At 40.2% G+C, this 15,060-nt stretch overlaps 1 protein-coding gene across 2 annotated transcripts in view; it reads left to right on the top strand.

The window, feature by feature from the left end:
• The window catches only part of Arhgap6 (Rho GTPase activating protein 6), a 500,327-nt gene extending 485,483 nt beyond the window's left edge, over positions 1–14,844 (top strand). For both annotated transcript variants that reach the window (XM_005074168.4, XM_021229555.2), the window contains exons 11-13: positions 10,467–10,741; positions 12,286–12,366; positions 12,826–14,844. In XM_005074168.4, the coding sequence (XP_005074225.1) occupies positions 10,467–10,741; positions 12,286–12,366; positions 12,826–13,520 (1,051 nt within the window). In that variant the 3' untranslated portion in view covers positions 13,521–14,844. The remainder of the gene's footprint in view (positions 1–10,466; positions 10,742–12,285; positions 12,367–12,825) is intronic.
• The last annotated feature ends 216 nt before the right edge of the window (positions 14,845–15,060 follow it).

Here is a 15,060-nt window from a genome sequence, read left to right as displayed (position 1 = left end):
TGGCTGTGTTCACGGGGGGGGGGGGATGCTAAATCACTGGCCAGAACCACAAAGGAATAAAATGCACATAAGTGAGTCTAGCAGACATATCCAACCTGTGGCCCACAGGGCGCATGTGCCTCACAATAACTAAGAATTCAGCCCAACACAAAATCACAAGCTTAATAAGACTGTTATAAAATTTTGTCTTTATAACTCAGTTGTACAGTTCTAGATCATCAACTTTGTCAGAGACAATGTTTTGTCAAAATGTCAAAAGTCTGGACATGTCTGTTAAGAGTCTTGATAAACACTTAATGCCTTGCAGTGGGGCAAGGGGAGCATCTTCCTTGTGCAATTTTACAGGTGGGAGCAATCCATTTCTAAACCACAGAAGCAACCTTTGCTGAGACATAAGTGCCCATTTGCAATGAGAAGTGTGTACTTTCCCAGCTCTATCATTACTTATACCTTGTATTGTACTGATGAATATGCACACTATCCAAGTTTGCAATGAGTTATGGCTTGCCACAATTTTGCTCTAAAAGGAAAACAGAGTTGTTTAGATTTTGTGTTTAATCTCAGCAGCTGCTATAGAGGTAGAGTGTATGAAGGTGCTCTAACATTTGGAAAAACCGGATAAAGACATGGCATTGCCATATTGCCACATTAACCAGGAACACCATCACCACACAAACAACTAACCTTAAGTTTAGACCAGGAAGAGTTGGTGCCATTCTCTCTTGAGAGTATCATTGTGCTATGCTTTCAGTCCTTAAGTCTAGGACACATTTGCCCATTTTCTAGTGACTTCAAGTGAAATTAATCCTAAAGCCAATGACATGACATGCCTTAGCATAATTCATAGTACATTTTTTTATTTTTCAGCCAAAGATTTTAAAAGACAGGGCTTATTTGGATGTAACTTAGAAATGAGACATGTCCAGTTATCTCTGTAGACTAATACCAAATTTGATTACTTTTCATTTCAAGTTATTTCAGGTGACTATAAAAGTATAATATCTACAGCCTCCAAAACAATACAGAGAATCCCTGTCTTGAAAAACCAAAGAAAAGGTATAATATTTAGGGAAATTTAAGGAAAAGGAATTCCACATTGTTTAATTCCCTTCTTCTCAGGCCAGTACATTAAGACCCCAGCTGAATTCAGTTTCCCTCCCATTCCAGTAGTCCAGAGAAGGTCTTGTAATCAGATAACTCTTTCAATGCATTTTAAGAAAAGGCTATTTGTTTGTCAATCAATATCAAGGCAATTTCTGGTTCATGTAAGGTACTCTGCTTGGATTTCAGTTCCAAGAAGTGAAAGTAAATGCAAATATATAAAAAATACAAATGGGCCTGCATTGCATGGTCTTGTTTTCATATTAGTTAATTGGAACTGCAATTAATTTTTTCCTACATTTCTAACTCTCATCAAGATAAACATTATCATTTATCCCCAACCAATTATATGTATGAGAATTTTTATAATCCTACTTGTGTCTCTCCTGTGGGCAAGAAACACGATGATGTTTCTATTTGTAAATCCCTTATTAATCTTTGTTTATAACATTTTGCTGTTATATGGTAGGAAATCTAGAAAACAGAGACCTGAAAAAGTGGAATTTGACTGTCCAAATTTCTTATTTTGTGTGGCATTATTTAGATAGGTACATTTTATTCTTAAAAGAACCATTGACAGGAATGCAGTGTGGCTTCTAAGCATGCTTTTGGTATATAAATGCCAAGGTAAGAACAGAACCTTTTTTTCTGTACTCTTAAGAAGGACAAAGTGCACATATTAAGCCCACGCCGAGCTGTGCAATTGTTCTGGCCTCTTTTGTTCCGTATCCTTGTATGAGTGACTCTTTAGGCAAGAGAAGAGAAAGAAGATTAGTTTTATGTTTCTTTTTCTTTATTTTCCTCTAGGTACAGGCAAAGAACAGTCCAGATTGCTAATAATGCCATAAAGTAAACAATAGATATTTATAAAAAATTGTTTTTTAAGTGACCTTCTGAGGATTGAGCTGCAGGCAGTCACTTTTGGCCATAAACCTAAGCTTCCAAAACTCCTAGTGTATATGTTGGAGCTCTTCAAATCTTGGCAGGGTGCTTCTTCTGAGTCAGTAAGATTGAAGAGTTGGGCTGAGATTCTCCTGTAGTACTGTTGTTACTGGTCCATGATCCACATTTAGAATAGGGAAACCTTGAAGTACCAAAGCATTTTCTTGACTTTATGTGCATTCAGTCCTGATGGGAGAGGTGTACTACTCAGTATATGACAGAATGCAAAATGCCGGGTACTAGACATGGTCTCAGATGCACCTGCTCATTCCAAATACCTGGGGAATGTAAAGAACAGCTGTGAATCTCCCCATCACCATGATGTTTGTTCATTTGGTCTGAACTGTAGTTGAAACACTGGGATTTTCAAAGCTCTTCACATGATTCTAATAAGCAGCCCAAACTCTAAAGAACTGACTCAGATCTACCACTTACATTCTCTATATTTAAAATCCCGTGGGGACTTGGGTGGGGTGATTTTTTAACTTTAACATGTGTCCGTGTGTTGATAAAGGAGTAGAACAAATGTTCTGGCTTATAAATCCATTTGGAGTTTGTAGAAAAGTGGGAGATGTGATTTTCAGTCTCATAATGGTTACTGGGGGAAGGAAGATCCTGCAGTAACTTGGAAACTGAATGAAGATGTAACTGGGTTTGGGTATTCAGATAGATAGTCCTAGATTTGGTCAAAAGAGCAATGTTGCCATCTGTCTGGGAACAGAATAGCGAAGTCAAGTAGATGTCCTAAAATAGCAGGCTGGACTGAGGTGGGGTGACATTTAAATGAGAAAGTAGTGATAAAGGAATACAGGAACAAAATATCCCTGTTATTATAGATTATAGAGACTGTAAATTATGGTACCCCAAAGTCACAGATGGTGCTAACTACAGTGGTACCCACATCAATTAACCACCAGTTGTGTCTGTGTAATTTATGACACTACTCTCAAGCTTCAAGTTCAGAATGAGATCTCCTACGTCCAAATTCAACTCTATTGGTGTGTGTGTTTTGTGCTATGGGGTATGTTTATGGATGACACTCTAACTCAGTTTTCTCATGTGTTAACTGGAGATTAAACAGTTACTAGTGGGTTACTCTGAACTTCACCATATGGTTCCTGTACAGCTACTTACCAGAGACTTGTTATGTATGAGGCATTGTGACTGTGTCCCTTAACATCTACGAGATAGCAGACGACCAAAAAATATGGCCCATGGGAACAAGATGGCATGAGATCTAAAAGCAGAGCTCATATGCACTGGAGACTTTTGAATTTCTTTTCCCCAAAGCCTCCATTCTCCAATTCACATACCTAAATAAAGTTTTAGATTCCTGAGAGACCAAGTAGAAACACCACAAGATTTAATTCGGAGGGGAAATGAAATAAATTCTCAAAAGAGTGTAAAACCCAGAATGAGAAAATATGCATTATTATTTCTGTTTTGAAACAGCAAACATTTTGTGATATTTGGGAACTTGGTGTTTTGTTTTGATTTGTGTTTTTCCCTTCTATGTGCAACATCAGAGTTGGGTGAGTGCAAAGAGAATTTATTATATTTTCACGTGCCCACCCACTTCAGAGTTTAGCTTCCACCAAAGGGACAAGCTAAAGGGGGATTAGAAGAGATTTTCAGTACCTACATTGCCAGGCTTACCAGTTTTTAGCAATTTGTATAGTGTACTTACTAGAATTATGTGCTCTTTTCTTCGGAAGTCCTTAAGACAGACCAGCTTCTCTTTGATTCAGGAATGTGACAATACAGAGGAAGATGGTGGAAAGTTAATCTAAAAGGGCAATGTAGGTTGAATGAGGATTTCTAAAGCAAAACAAAAGTGTTAAAGCAGGGTCAGAGCTAGGGTGAAGTAAAGGAGTCACCTTTCTAAGCACAAAATTTGAGGAACTAAGAACACAGTCATGAACACTATATTGAAACGTAGTCTTTTACAAGATCAAGTTTAATGTCTCCCAGATAATGGAAAGGCAAAAGAAAAACATGTTCTAAAAACCAATATCATACATAACCACCCAAGATGCCAAATTGACAGTAAAAGTTGTGGGCCTGGTCTAAATGGACACAGCACAACAATTGTGTTTTCACAACATCCCTCTTTCTTTGTCTCTTTTTAACTGAGACCATTAGTAAGTGTGACAGTTTCTGTTGACAGCGTGACAGTTTGAAATAATTACAACATTGTTTGGCATAAATGAAACGTCGAAGCTTAATTCAGTGTTAAGGGTTCCAATAGACCTAATTTTCATTTTTTAGTATTATCTTCACATCTTTAATGTTCTAGGAAGAGAAATGAGCCTTACATAAAATTATTTATGTCGAAGTGCGCAGCTTTGTTTTTCACTGAGTTACTTCAGACCCCTGGATCTCTACATGAGGAATGCTTGGTAGAACTAAGCATAAATCCGTGTGAACATGATCTGTAAATCTACAGCTCAGGAGAAAGAGCCCGGTGGAGCTTAAGATTATCTATGGAATGGAAAGTAATTCTAATAATAGTTCTTGTCATTTTCAAATGCGGGCTTCAGAAAACCTAAGGCGTCAGACATGTACTCTCAGCACTCTTAAGGATCAGGAGTGTTGAGGTCAGCCCTACCTAGATAGTCAGTTTGTTGCCACCACAGATTGCATGAGACCTTGTCTCAAAAACAATAAGCAAACAAAAACACAGTAAATAAATTTTCCTTTTCATCTACCAACCCTCATAAGTACTGCAGAAACATAATAATAATTAAACCAAACTAGACAGAGCATTCGTTCCTATCCATATGTGGAAACAAGAGGAACTGTAATTTGGGAGAAAGTAGGCCCAAATGAACCAAACTCACACATATCTATCTTTAAATTCCAATGTGATTAATTTTGTTAGTGGCCTTCACAAAGTTATTGAAATTAAAAACAGTGACCAGTAAATCAAGACCATGGGTGAAGACCTCTATTAGTTCTAAAAGACAATAGTTATAATCTGTAAGATGTTTGTTCTTATAGATGGAAGTCCACCCCATGAAACCCTTTCTACAGTATGAAAGAGTGATGGGTTTTCTTGTAGTTTGTGGCATTTTGTTCAGCTTTTCAAATCAGTACCACGGGGATTATTCGTTTTAATCTATCAATGTTCACAATTAAAGGTGTCTTTTACCAGTCTGTGGATGGTTACACAATAGTTGTAATTTCTGCCTTCCTTTTGCTATGATTTGCTGAATCAGGATACCCCAAAATCTAACTTTACCTATGACATAATAGCAAAGAATCCTATTGTCTAGCAGTAGCCAGTAACTTCAATATTCCTTTTATTCTAGTACCTTGGAAATTACAAAACATTGAGTCACTTTCTGCCACACACTTTTTAGGGAAAGCTTGAATTAAGTGCAATATGAAATTCCATAATGAACAATTTGAAAACATAGAAGTCTCACAGGTAGAGCAATCTGGGATGGAGGAAGGTTTTATCCCATCCTCCCCACATTCCAATGTCTTTACTGTGGCTTTTTACATTTTGAAAAATTATTTATTCAAAGATGCCTTGACAGGCATGTTATAACTAAAAGGAATATAGACAGCATTATTGTACATTATTATCACTAATGCACCATAACATCATGTAGAGGAAAGACAAGGATTTAATACGAAGAGAAAGGTGTTACCAAATGCCCTGGTATTTATCATCCAGTCTTGGCTCTACCAACCGGTGGAGAGGTGGGATTCACATCAGCACCTCTTTGGAAATGTTTTTTATCCCAAGAGAAACTTTGCAGTCACTGGGAATCTCCATAATTCCAGGGCTGCTGTAGCAATGGATTATTTCCTGGTGCAATTAATAGTTTCTGGGATGAATCCAAGCTTTGCATTCTAGCAGAATGAAGTTTGTTGATTGAGTGACTGAGCCAAGGATGAAGACAGGACACATTTGAAATCCCTGTGTTTCTCAGCTAGTTAGCTCAGCAATGGGCTGGACCAGCCACGCTGAGAGTTGAACTGGAGTTCTTCATCTATTCACAGAACCAGTTCTGTATTTCCGGCTGCAGTGCAGGCTTCCTCACAGCACCCTGCCAGCGTGTTTACACCCTGACCTGGAGGGACCAGCTAAGGGTGAGAATGTTGATTCACTCTCCATGTCCATCTCATGTTTGGTTAGCTAGGACTGGCCATGCATGCTGGGGACAGTCCTGGGGTTTAAGTATCTAACAGGTGACTCTCCCAGCATAGAGACAATCCTGTGTTGTCTGGCAGCCCATCCAATCAAAACCCCTAACCTCAACCCACTGTACACTAACTATGAAAAGAAAAGGAGCTAGACACATTTGGACCCAAAACCACATCACATAGCAACTTATCCAGCTAACAGTCTGTTAAGATCCAAAAACATAGAAAAGCCAAGCCATGTTTTAGATACAATGCCTCAGAACCTGTAACCCTCATCGAAGCAAGTTTTTTCTGTATCAAATACACAAATATCTCAATGTTTACATACAGCAGTCCTCTTAAAAGTGGAGAATCTATATGCAAATCAGAGAGAAGATATTTGAAGGTGTTTCTTTTTTTCAGAGATTCCAAAGAGGAGGGTGTTTGTCTCAATCTGGGAATTCATTTGACGGTTCTTAAGCAAATTTGGCTACACCTCCCTCAACTCTGCTGAGAAAATAAACTGAAGGGGATATTTTAAATATTTAAAATGGTCGTTAACTATAAGTATAAAATATAGCCTTTTATTACTAATTAGCAACACCAAGCATATGAGTTTAATAAATTTTACAGGGAGTCCAAACCTTACTGCCTGGATTACTAGACAGACAAGGTATTTTTATCAGCTACCTGTTTCTCTTGGTCATTTCCAATCTTAGATCAGGAACAAAGACAGTCTAGAGTAGCTTAATGAACTCTAGTAGATGTAACTGTATTACAGTACAAGGCAGCATGTCACATGTTTTTCAAGGTGCTTTCCATGCGTACCCATTTCCATGGCTGGAAAATACCAGTGGGGGTAAACCTTAAAGGGAAAGCATTATGTCATTGGATGGCACTGGCTGTGTCCCTGGCTGTGACACCAGCAACCTGGAGCCATGTCTACTGTAAGACAGTCTGTCGGCCTCTATATTCAGGATTTATCTTCAGCCACTAATTTCTCCCCTAATGCTCCACAATCAGACTTCACTCCATTATCTGAGTCTTCCACATGGAGGCTGAAGGAGACTCAAGTGGAGGCTGGGATGGGTATAGTACCTGCTTTCTCTACCTGAGGCCCATTCATTCCCAAATCAGGGCCATGTATTCACTTCTAGTTGAGAAAACACTATAGCTTAGTCCCTCATTGGTGATCTGTCTCTTGATTTGGCTCTTAACAGATCTTTAGCCCACCGTCTCATGCATGGATTGAGTTGGGAAGGGGCATTTTATTGTGATACCCTTTAATACCTTCATGTAGCCAAATCTTCTATAAATACAATCTGCTGGCCTTATGCCAGGGCTTCCATTTCAGTAAGCAAAGCTGGCTTCCTGCTCAACAGCATGGCACTCAGAGGGGGCTTCTGTTTGTTGTAGCAACCTCCTGTTGCCATCTTGTAATCTTCTACATTGTTTAGCATGGTGTCTGGCATGCTTAGTTTGCAGTGGGTTCCATGATTGATTTAGCCCATTCTGTTGGAAAGTCCAGAGTGGAGCTTGCAAATGCATATTTCCAAATGATGCAGATGCAGCCCTACAGGGAGAACATGTCCTCATTTCACAGCTACTAAGTCAACTTTTGCAATGTCAACTTGAAAGAATAAGGGAGGGGACAAGGTCCCTCTTTCCTCTTGATCTGGCCAGATCCATTGAAAGCACTGAAAATGGAAGAAACACTGGTAGAGCAACAGGGAGCTAATGTTTCAATCATTCTTGATTGCCCTTGTTTTGTTTTCTTTTCACCAAACAATTAAACCATTGCCTGTTCTGCACTTCCCCAACAACCAATGTAAGTATAATTCCTGTCTGTATGCCAGGTCCATTACAAGTGTCTGAAGCATCTTGAAAAAGTATGTGTAGTGGAGCAGTGTCATAGGAAGTAATCTGAGAGGTAGCAAGAAGGAAAACAATGGAAAAGTGACAAGCTAAGTTGTGTAAAATGTAAAGATGTTCTGTAAGCATCTATGCAGCACTCACACAGGGTTCCATGCCCTCTGAGCCTTTTAGCCCTAATAGCAGACAGAAATGCATTATTTATTAATACCTCATGGTAACACCCAATAAAAATAAAAACCCACTCCTGTGGAAACCTCAAATGCTCCTAAGATGAAGACTACAGAAATTACTTCCCTGATGTCTCTCATTTATACTAGTAAATCCTGGCTGAATGTACATTTAGAACATTGCCCTGGATGTTTCTCTTCTACATTTTTGGTAAGATGATGTGGAAGACTTGAGCCGAAATTTTTGTGATATCTCCGAACGAAGATGTGACCACTTCCAAAACTCTCCTCCAAATTAGAGAAGACAAAATCCAAATTATACATTGTTTTAGTTGGGCTCTTGAATTGGACAATGGCTTTGACTCTCTGTAAAATATTCCAGGAAATAAGACTATGGGTTCACACGATTAAGTATACAATTATGACTTATTCTTATCCAACAGAGCTAAGACATTGTCATTAATGACTGAAAAGAAAATGTCACCTAAGCAATGGGAACTAAAGAAATCAGACAAATAACATGATCTGTAGCCCTTCTGATTCTGAACTGAAGTCTGTGTTAGTTTAATGCACTCACTTCTCGTGTTCATAACAAACCTTTCCCAAGAAGAGCTACATCCCATGACAATAGGCAACTGCCCAGTTTGTATGAATTCGTGTTTCCCTACCTAGAATTAAGGAGAGTTCTTCCCCTTTAATTATATGTGGTTTAGTTTCCTCCCCGTTTCCAGCAGAGTTACGTTCTTCTTGATTGTTTTTCCCATCAAATTCACTGGAGGCCCACATGTCTGGAAAATCATCCTCATGGCTGTCCTTTGGCTCCTGCCCATAAGATTGTGCGATATCAGTTCAGAGAGGAGGCAAGCAGAGGTCTTATTTATTCTATGTGGGTAGCAAATGTCCTCAGCAAATGTACCAGAGTCCTGGCTGCCTCGATGACAGGCATGGCATATCACAAATGCCAGGATGTTTGTTCCCTTAGGTGCTTACCCTAGCTGGAAACCTGAGCTACAGCTAGGTCCCTGTGAATCCCCTTCCTTCATTTTGCATGCCAAAAACCATTTTGGCTAGGAGAGGACTGCTCTGTGTGTGTTTACCTTCTTTAAGACCACAAAGGATTTGTTTTGAAAACTACAACAAATGGAAAGCAAAGACCAGTAAAGAGAAGCAAACATGGCCAGGGTGGGGGTGGGGGGGAGGCAGAAGCACACTGTGAAACTTGTAATCAATCTTTGATCATTTCCCTTTAAGATGTCAGGGCCACTGTTTTGAGGAAGGTAGAAAATAAAGATGGTTCAAGGTAAGACCTTGCCCAGTCCCCATGTTCCTGGTATTCTCATTTTCTTGTTCCATTTACATTTTCACTGTTATTTCCGTTGCTATGACAACTCATACATGCATATGCTAATAGTATGTGAGATAATGTCATAGATTATGCTGCAGAAGTACTAGTGCCTTGCAATTTCATGTTCTGTGGATTTACACACACTGGGTTCTTAATGACTGTCGTGTAATTACCCTTTCAGCCACCTTTTCATACATAAACACATATCACCACCAGTAGTATCATTGTCTTCATCACAGGAAAAAATAAATGTATTTACTAAGTATGCTGTGGGAAAAGAAAAGTTTTCCTTAAGGCCATAAGGAACTGTAAGTCTGGATTATTTTTAACTCAGAATGAGGAAGGCAAAAAGAGTCATCTGGGTTGTTGGGATTATTTTTCCCCCTTGCTTAATAGACAGTGACCCCTAGGCATTAACTCTTAAATTTAATCAGGTATCACTCCATTAGGCACTTTGGCAATGCCAGGTGGTGACAGGGCTCCATCTATGTTTATGTCCTGTTTTTGGTAAATCTGTTGAATTTTACTGCTCTCCTCCAGCAGGCAGCGTTGGCGAACACAGGCATGTGTATCTCCACCCTCCTCGTTGACCTTTGTTTCATAACATTTGTTAGGTTTTATCGCCCTCTGGTGGTTGAGCTTTGGCAGCTATAGCAGAAGGTTATTTATCCTTTGCCCCCTCCTTTGTGGGCTGACATTTCTTGCTGTGTTTGTTGTGTTTTACTGCCATCTTGTGATCATTTTATGGAAACGCTTTCACATTATTGATTGAGATGTGTTGGAATGTGGCTCAAAAGGTCTTTTGATTTCAGCCTCCATGTCCATATACTTAAAATCTGCCACTGACAACTGTGTGGTGTTTGAATTTGATCATACTCACACCTGTAATTGTCTTATGCCAGGAGCCCTGACATACTGCAGTCGGAAGTTTCCTTTTCCATGGGAGGGAGGCATTCATCTACAGACTCCAACAAGGCCTCCAGCGGAGACATCTCCCCTTATGACAACAACTCCCCTGTGCTGTCTGAGCGCTCCCTGCTGGCTATGCAAGAGGACAGGGCCCGGGGGGGCTCAGAGAAACTTTATAAAGTGCCAGGGCAGTATACATTGGTGGGCCACTTGCCGTCGCCAAAGTCAAAGTCAAGAGAAAGTTCTCCTGGACCGAGCCTGGGAAAAGGTAACTGAAGCCTGGCTGCGACTGCCCAAATAAGTGTCTTTCCTTTGGCATGCTACACAAGTGGGTCATTTTGGACCTTCTTCATCGGGCCTGTGTTTGATGTTTCTTCAATTCAAAGAATACTTTCTGAGTGTCTGCTAAATGCTCAAGATTGGAAAAAAGAATGGTGACCCTAGGCTTTGTCATAAAAGGTCCCTACAACTTCTGATTTTCAAATATCTGTGACATGAGCAAATGTCCAAAGAAGCCGCTTATTTTCCCAGTTGACCTCTTCCTTTTAACATCCAGGGGAGTCTTTGTCCCTGATGGTGGATTTGCCTTCCATATGTGCTAGTCTAAGATGTTACTCAGTTACTTCCGTCATAAAGAAGTTTCTGACCCTATCATATAACAATGCAGTGTGCCAGAACCAGACAGTGACAAAAACACTAGACTAGGTGTCAGAAAAAATCCAGCCACTTCTACCTTGCAGGATCTCAAAGGAATAATTGATCTCCACAGAGGCCTATGGACTCCTGATAAATAACTAAGAATGGTATCAATGTCCCATGTACTGGATTTCATTCATGAATCTGCATACAGTTGTTATAGCAACAGTTAACATAGAATAAGCCCTGGCTAATCTGTACTGTGTAACCTTGTAGATACTTCTGATCTCTTGTTACTATGTGTCTCCTCTGTCTCATGATCTCCTGATACCCTCTAAGCAAAGAAGCAAGGTATACTTCCAAGAAACTAACAAACATTTGGAGACACCCAGTAGACCTCTATTTCCAAGTCATAATGATGGTTCCAGCACAGGCCTGGAAGGAGGAAAACTTGAGCTGAATCTTGCCAGATTGGGGAAGAAGGGAGGAGAAAGAAACACACACAGGAACAAATCTACTGATGCCAGTAGGGCAGTGTCCCTGAGGGGAGTTCAGAAACCAGCACTATTGTCCCTGTATGTCTGTTCCTTTAGCCAGAGCCTATGTGGCCATCACCAACTGCCCCATTATATGAATTTCCTACTACTGTTACCTCCCACAATGAAAGTGACACATGTTAGCCCTCTTATGATTTGGGGTGTCAGAAATCGAATGGTTGGATGGGGCTGCCTTCTGTCCTGGGGAAGAATCTGTTTCCTGCCCTCCTCTTGCTTCTGTAGACCTCATCTCGTGCCTGTTTCTTCCATGTCCAGCAGCATCTTCTCTCTTGCCTCTCTCTCACAGGTACCATTTTTATTAGAGCTATCCAGGTCCTCCAAGGGAGTCACTTAACCTCAAGAACCAGGGGCATATGCAAACTTCATCTTTGGAGGTTTTGGGGGTTATGACACAGATTTCTTAGGTGAACATTAATTCTGTTTATTGGAAACATGTTATAGAGAAAGCATTTTTGTTCATCTCCAACAGACCAAAATTCTTGGAAGGCAGGTCCAAATAGTATTGTTTTACATCTAGTACAACCTTGAATATATCTGTGCCAAAAATGTAATGGTATTACTTATTGGTTTCGTTCTTCATTTTTTTTTTGGTTGTGGACCCTTTTATCCTCTTTCCTAGATATGTCTGAGGAGCCTTTCAATTTCTGGGGAACTTGGCATTCAACATTAAAAAGTGGATCCAAGGACCCAGGAATGACAGGTAAAGTGCCATTTTTAAACTTCATTGAATTTGCTTTTAAAATGGATTTTTCTCGAACTCTAACTTGTTATTCTCATGGTAACTGCTTGCCAACCATTCAGAAAATACTAAAAAGAGGTACAAAAAAGGAACAAAAAAAAATACCTCTCCTTGGGCTTTCCACCCCAGTTGCTAAGCTTCGACAGTAATTCATTGTTCTTCTTTTCCTGGAGGCTAAGATGTCAACAAGGCAGCTTATGTAGTGAGAGTCTAGAAATATTTCTGGAGTGGTCACAAAAAACGGTGCCACTATCAAGAAGAACCTGCCACAGGTCTTGCTAGGGAGATTTTCTTTTCAGATAGCAATAACTGAGAGTGTGCTTTTCCATTTCGGCAGTAGAGGCAGCAGTGAAAAAGAAAAGAGCAAGCCAGTAATCCTCAAGGCCAAACTAACCCCGATTTTTGCATTTCTGGTTCCAGGTTCCTATGGCGACATTTTTGAAAGCAGCTCCCTGCGACCGAGGCCCTGTTCCCTTTCTCAAGGGAATCTATCACGGAATTGGCCTCGATGTCAAGGGAGCCCCAAGGAGCAGGACAGTGGCACTCAGGTCATTCGGAGGACTCAGACGGCGACCACTGTGGCACAGTGTAGTGTCCACCTTCCAGTGTCGCGTGTCTGCAGCACTCCCCACATCCAGGGCGGCGGCAGGGGGTCCAGGCGGCCTGCAGCCAGGTCTGAGCCATTCTTGCCCCTAAACAGCACAGAAGACCTGACGGAGAGCGAGGTGGAAGTCGCCTGTCTGCAAACCCGGGCCCAATCTGTGTACCAGAGACCTCAGGAGAGTGGCAGAGATGACAGGCGCCCCCCTCCTCCTTACCCGGGGTCAGGGAAGCCTGCCATGGCCTCAGCCCAGCAGCCCCCGGAGCCTCCCCTGTGGAGGATCCAGAGGCATGAAGACGATTCAGGAACTACTCCAGAAGAAGGTCAGCAGGCCTCAGGAGAGCATCCGGCCAGGCCAAAAAAACTGAGCAGCGCCTACTCCCTCTCAGCCAGTGAGCGGGACAGGCAGAACTCAGGGGAGGCCACCTGGCTCGACTGGCAGCGAGAGCGGTGGCAGATCTGGGAGCTCCTGTCAACTGACAACCCTGACGCCCTCCCGGAAACCCTGGTATGAGCCCGCCCGCCCGCCAGCAGCTGGAGCCCACCCTCCCAAAACATCCTCTTCCGGCCCAGACCCGGAAAACTTGCCAATGGACAATTGGACAATTACTCATTTTTCTTTTTGTTTTTCCACACTTTGAAAAATCAACACAAGAGAAATTCAGTCCACTTATAGAGAGGCACTCCTACCCTTGCCATTTATAGTAAGATTTTATTGCGTAGCCAGCCTTAGGGAAAAAAAAAACCCAAACATGACAAAACCCAATCTCAAAACTACCCGCATTGGCTATATATAAGATCAAACTCTTGCTTTGGTATAGCTTAATTGTATTTATGTGTCTTCAATTTTGACTATTGTATATTCTGTAACAGATTATGTATGATAATCAATATGATGTATTCACAGAGAAGACAGAAAAATTAAAAAATCACTGAACTTATATTACACCATGAGATATATTAAGCAAAAAATTCTATAGAATGTTCTAGAATATGCACAAGCGGGTTTCTGTGCTTTTTGCCATCACTTTTTCACGGGGACAGCCCTCCCTTCAATACCTAAGAAAAATACTAACCAAACAAAACAGAATATGGGAAGCCATATTTTTATAGTATTGAGAAACGAAAGTTATAGTCACTGAATGATTTTTCATAGTGGACAAGTTTTAAGGAAATATTGAATTTGATACGTTGTGCAATATATTTTTAGAAACTGTTTAGAAAGAACTCAGCAAATCAAATGAGAGAACATATACATCCCATTCTAGATAAAATTCAGTTTTATATAGGCCACTTATAATATATTTATAACATGTAACTTTTATGTATTTTTCAAAACTACAAACTGGAATCCAACTACAAAAATTTTAGAATCCGAATACACATTCAAATTATACAACATCATTTCTCCCTCTGCCCTGTTATCAATAATAGCCCAATTACAAGCAATTCCTTGTAAAGTAAATCCTATCTGGGGGGGGCAAAACAGCTACATCTTTGCGCTTACATTGTGCCAAAGGCTGAGGAAACGTGTCTTCTGTAATTTTATGTGCATTGTAATGTATGTGTTACTACCTTACTTCAGCAATTTGAAGTGTTACAACTGCAAAACCACCTTTGACCAGCAGGTGGAAATTTGCTTCAGTATTTTCTGATTTTTTTCACATCAGAAGGGACAGTGTATTATATACAAAGAGGGATATATATATATATATATATATACATATATATATATATATAACGTGCTACTCTTTATTTTCATGTTGGCAATGAAATTTTTCAGTGGTGTTTCTCAAAATTCTATCTTGTGCCATGATGAATAAAAAGTTAAACAATGATTTGGTATCAGCCTTTTTTAAATCTAATGAAGGAACTCATACCCCATTCCAGATAAATATGCCACTACTCAGAAGTTCAAGAATATTACATGTTGGCAATTACATAAATACACACATACAATTAGAAATGTATTTAAATAGCCAGTAGTTTGGGGACATCAAGTCTATAATGATCTGTTGCAGTTAAGGCATGGTTTTCTTATCATTGATAAAGTG

Source organism: Mesocricetus auratus, unplaced genomic scaffold (assembly GCF_017639785.1).
Source record: "Mesocricetus auratus isolate SY011 unplaced genomic scaffold, BCM_Maur_2.0 Super-Scaffold_100003, whole genome shotgun sequence".
Classification (NCBI taxonomy): domain Eukaryota; kingdom Metazoa; phylum Chordata; class Mammalia; order Rodentia; family Cricetidae; genus Mesocricetus; species Mesocricetus auratus.
This window is presented reverse-complemented; position numbering and strand designations above follow the sequence as displayed.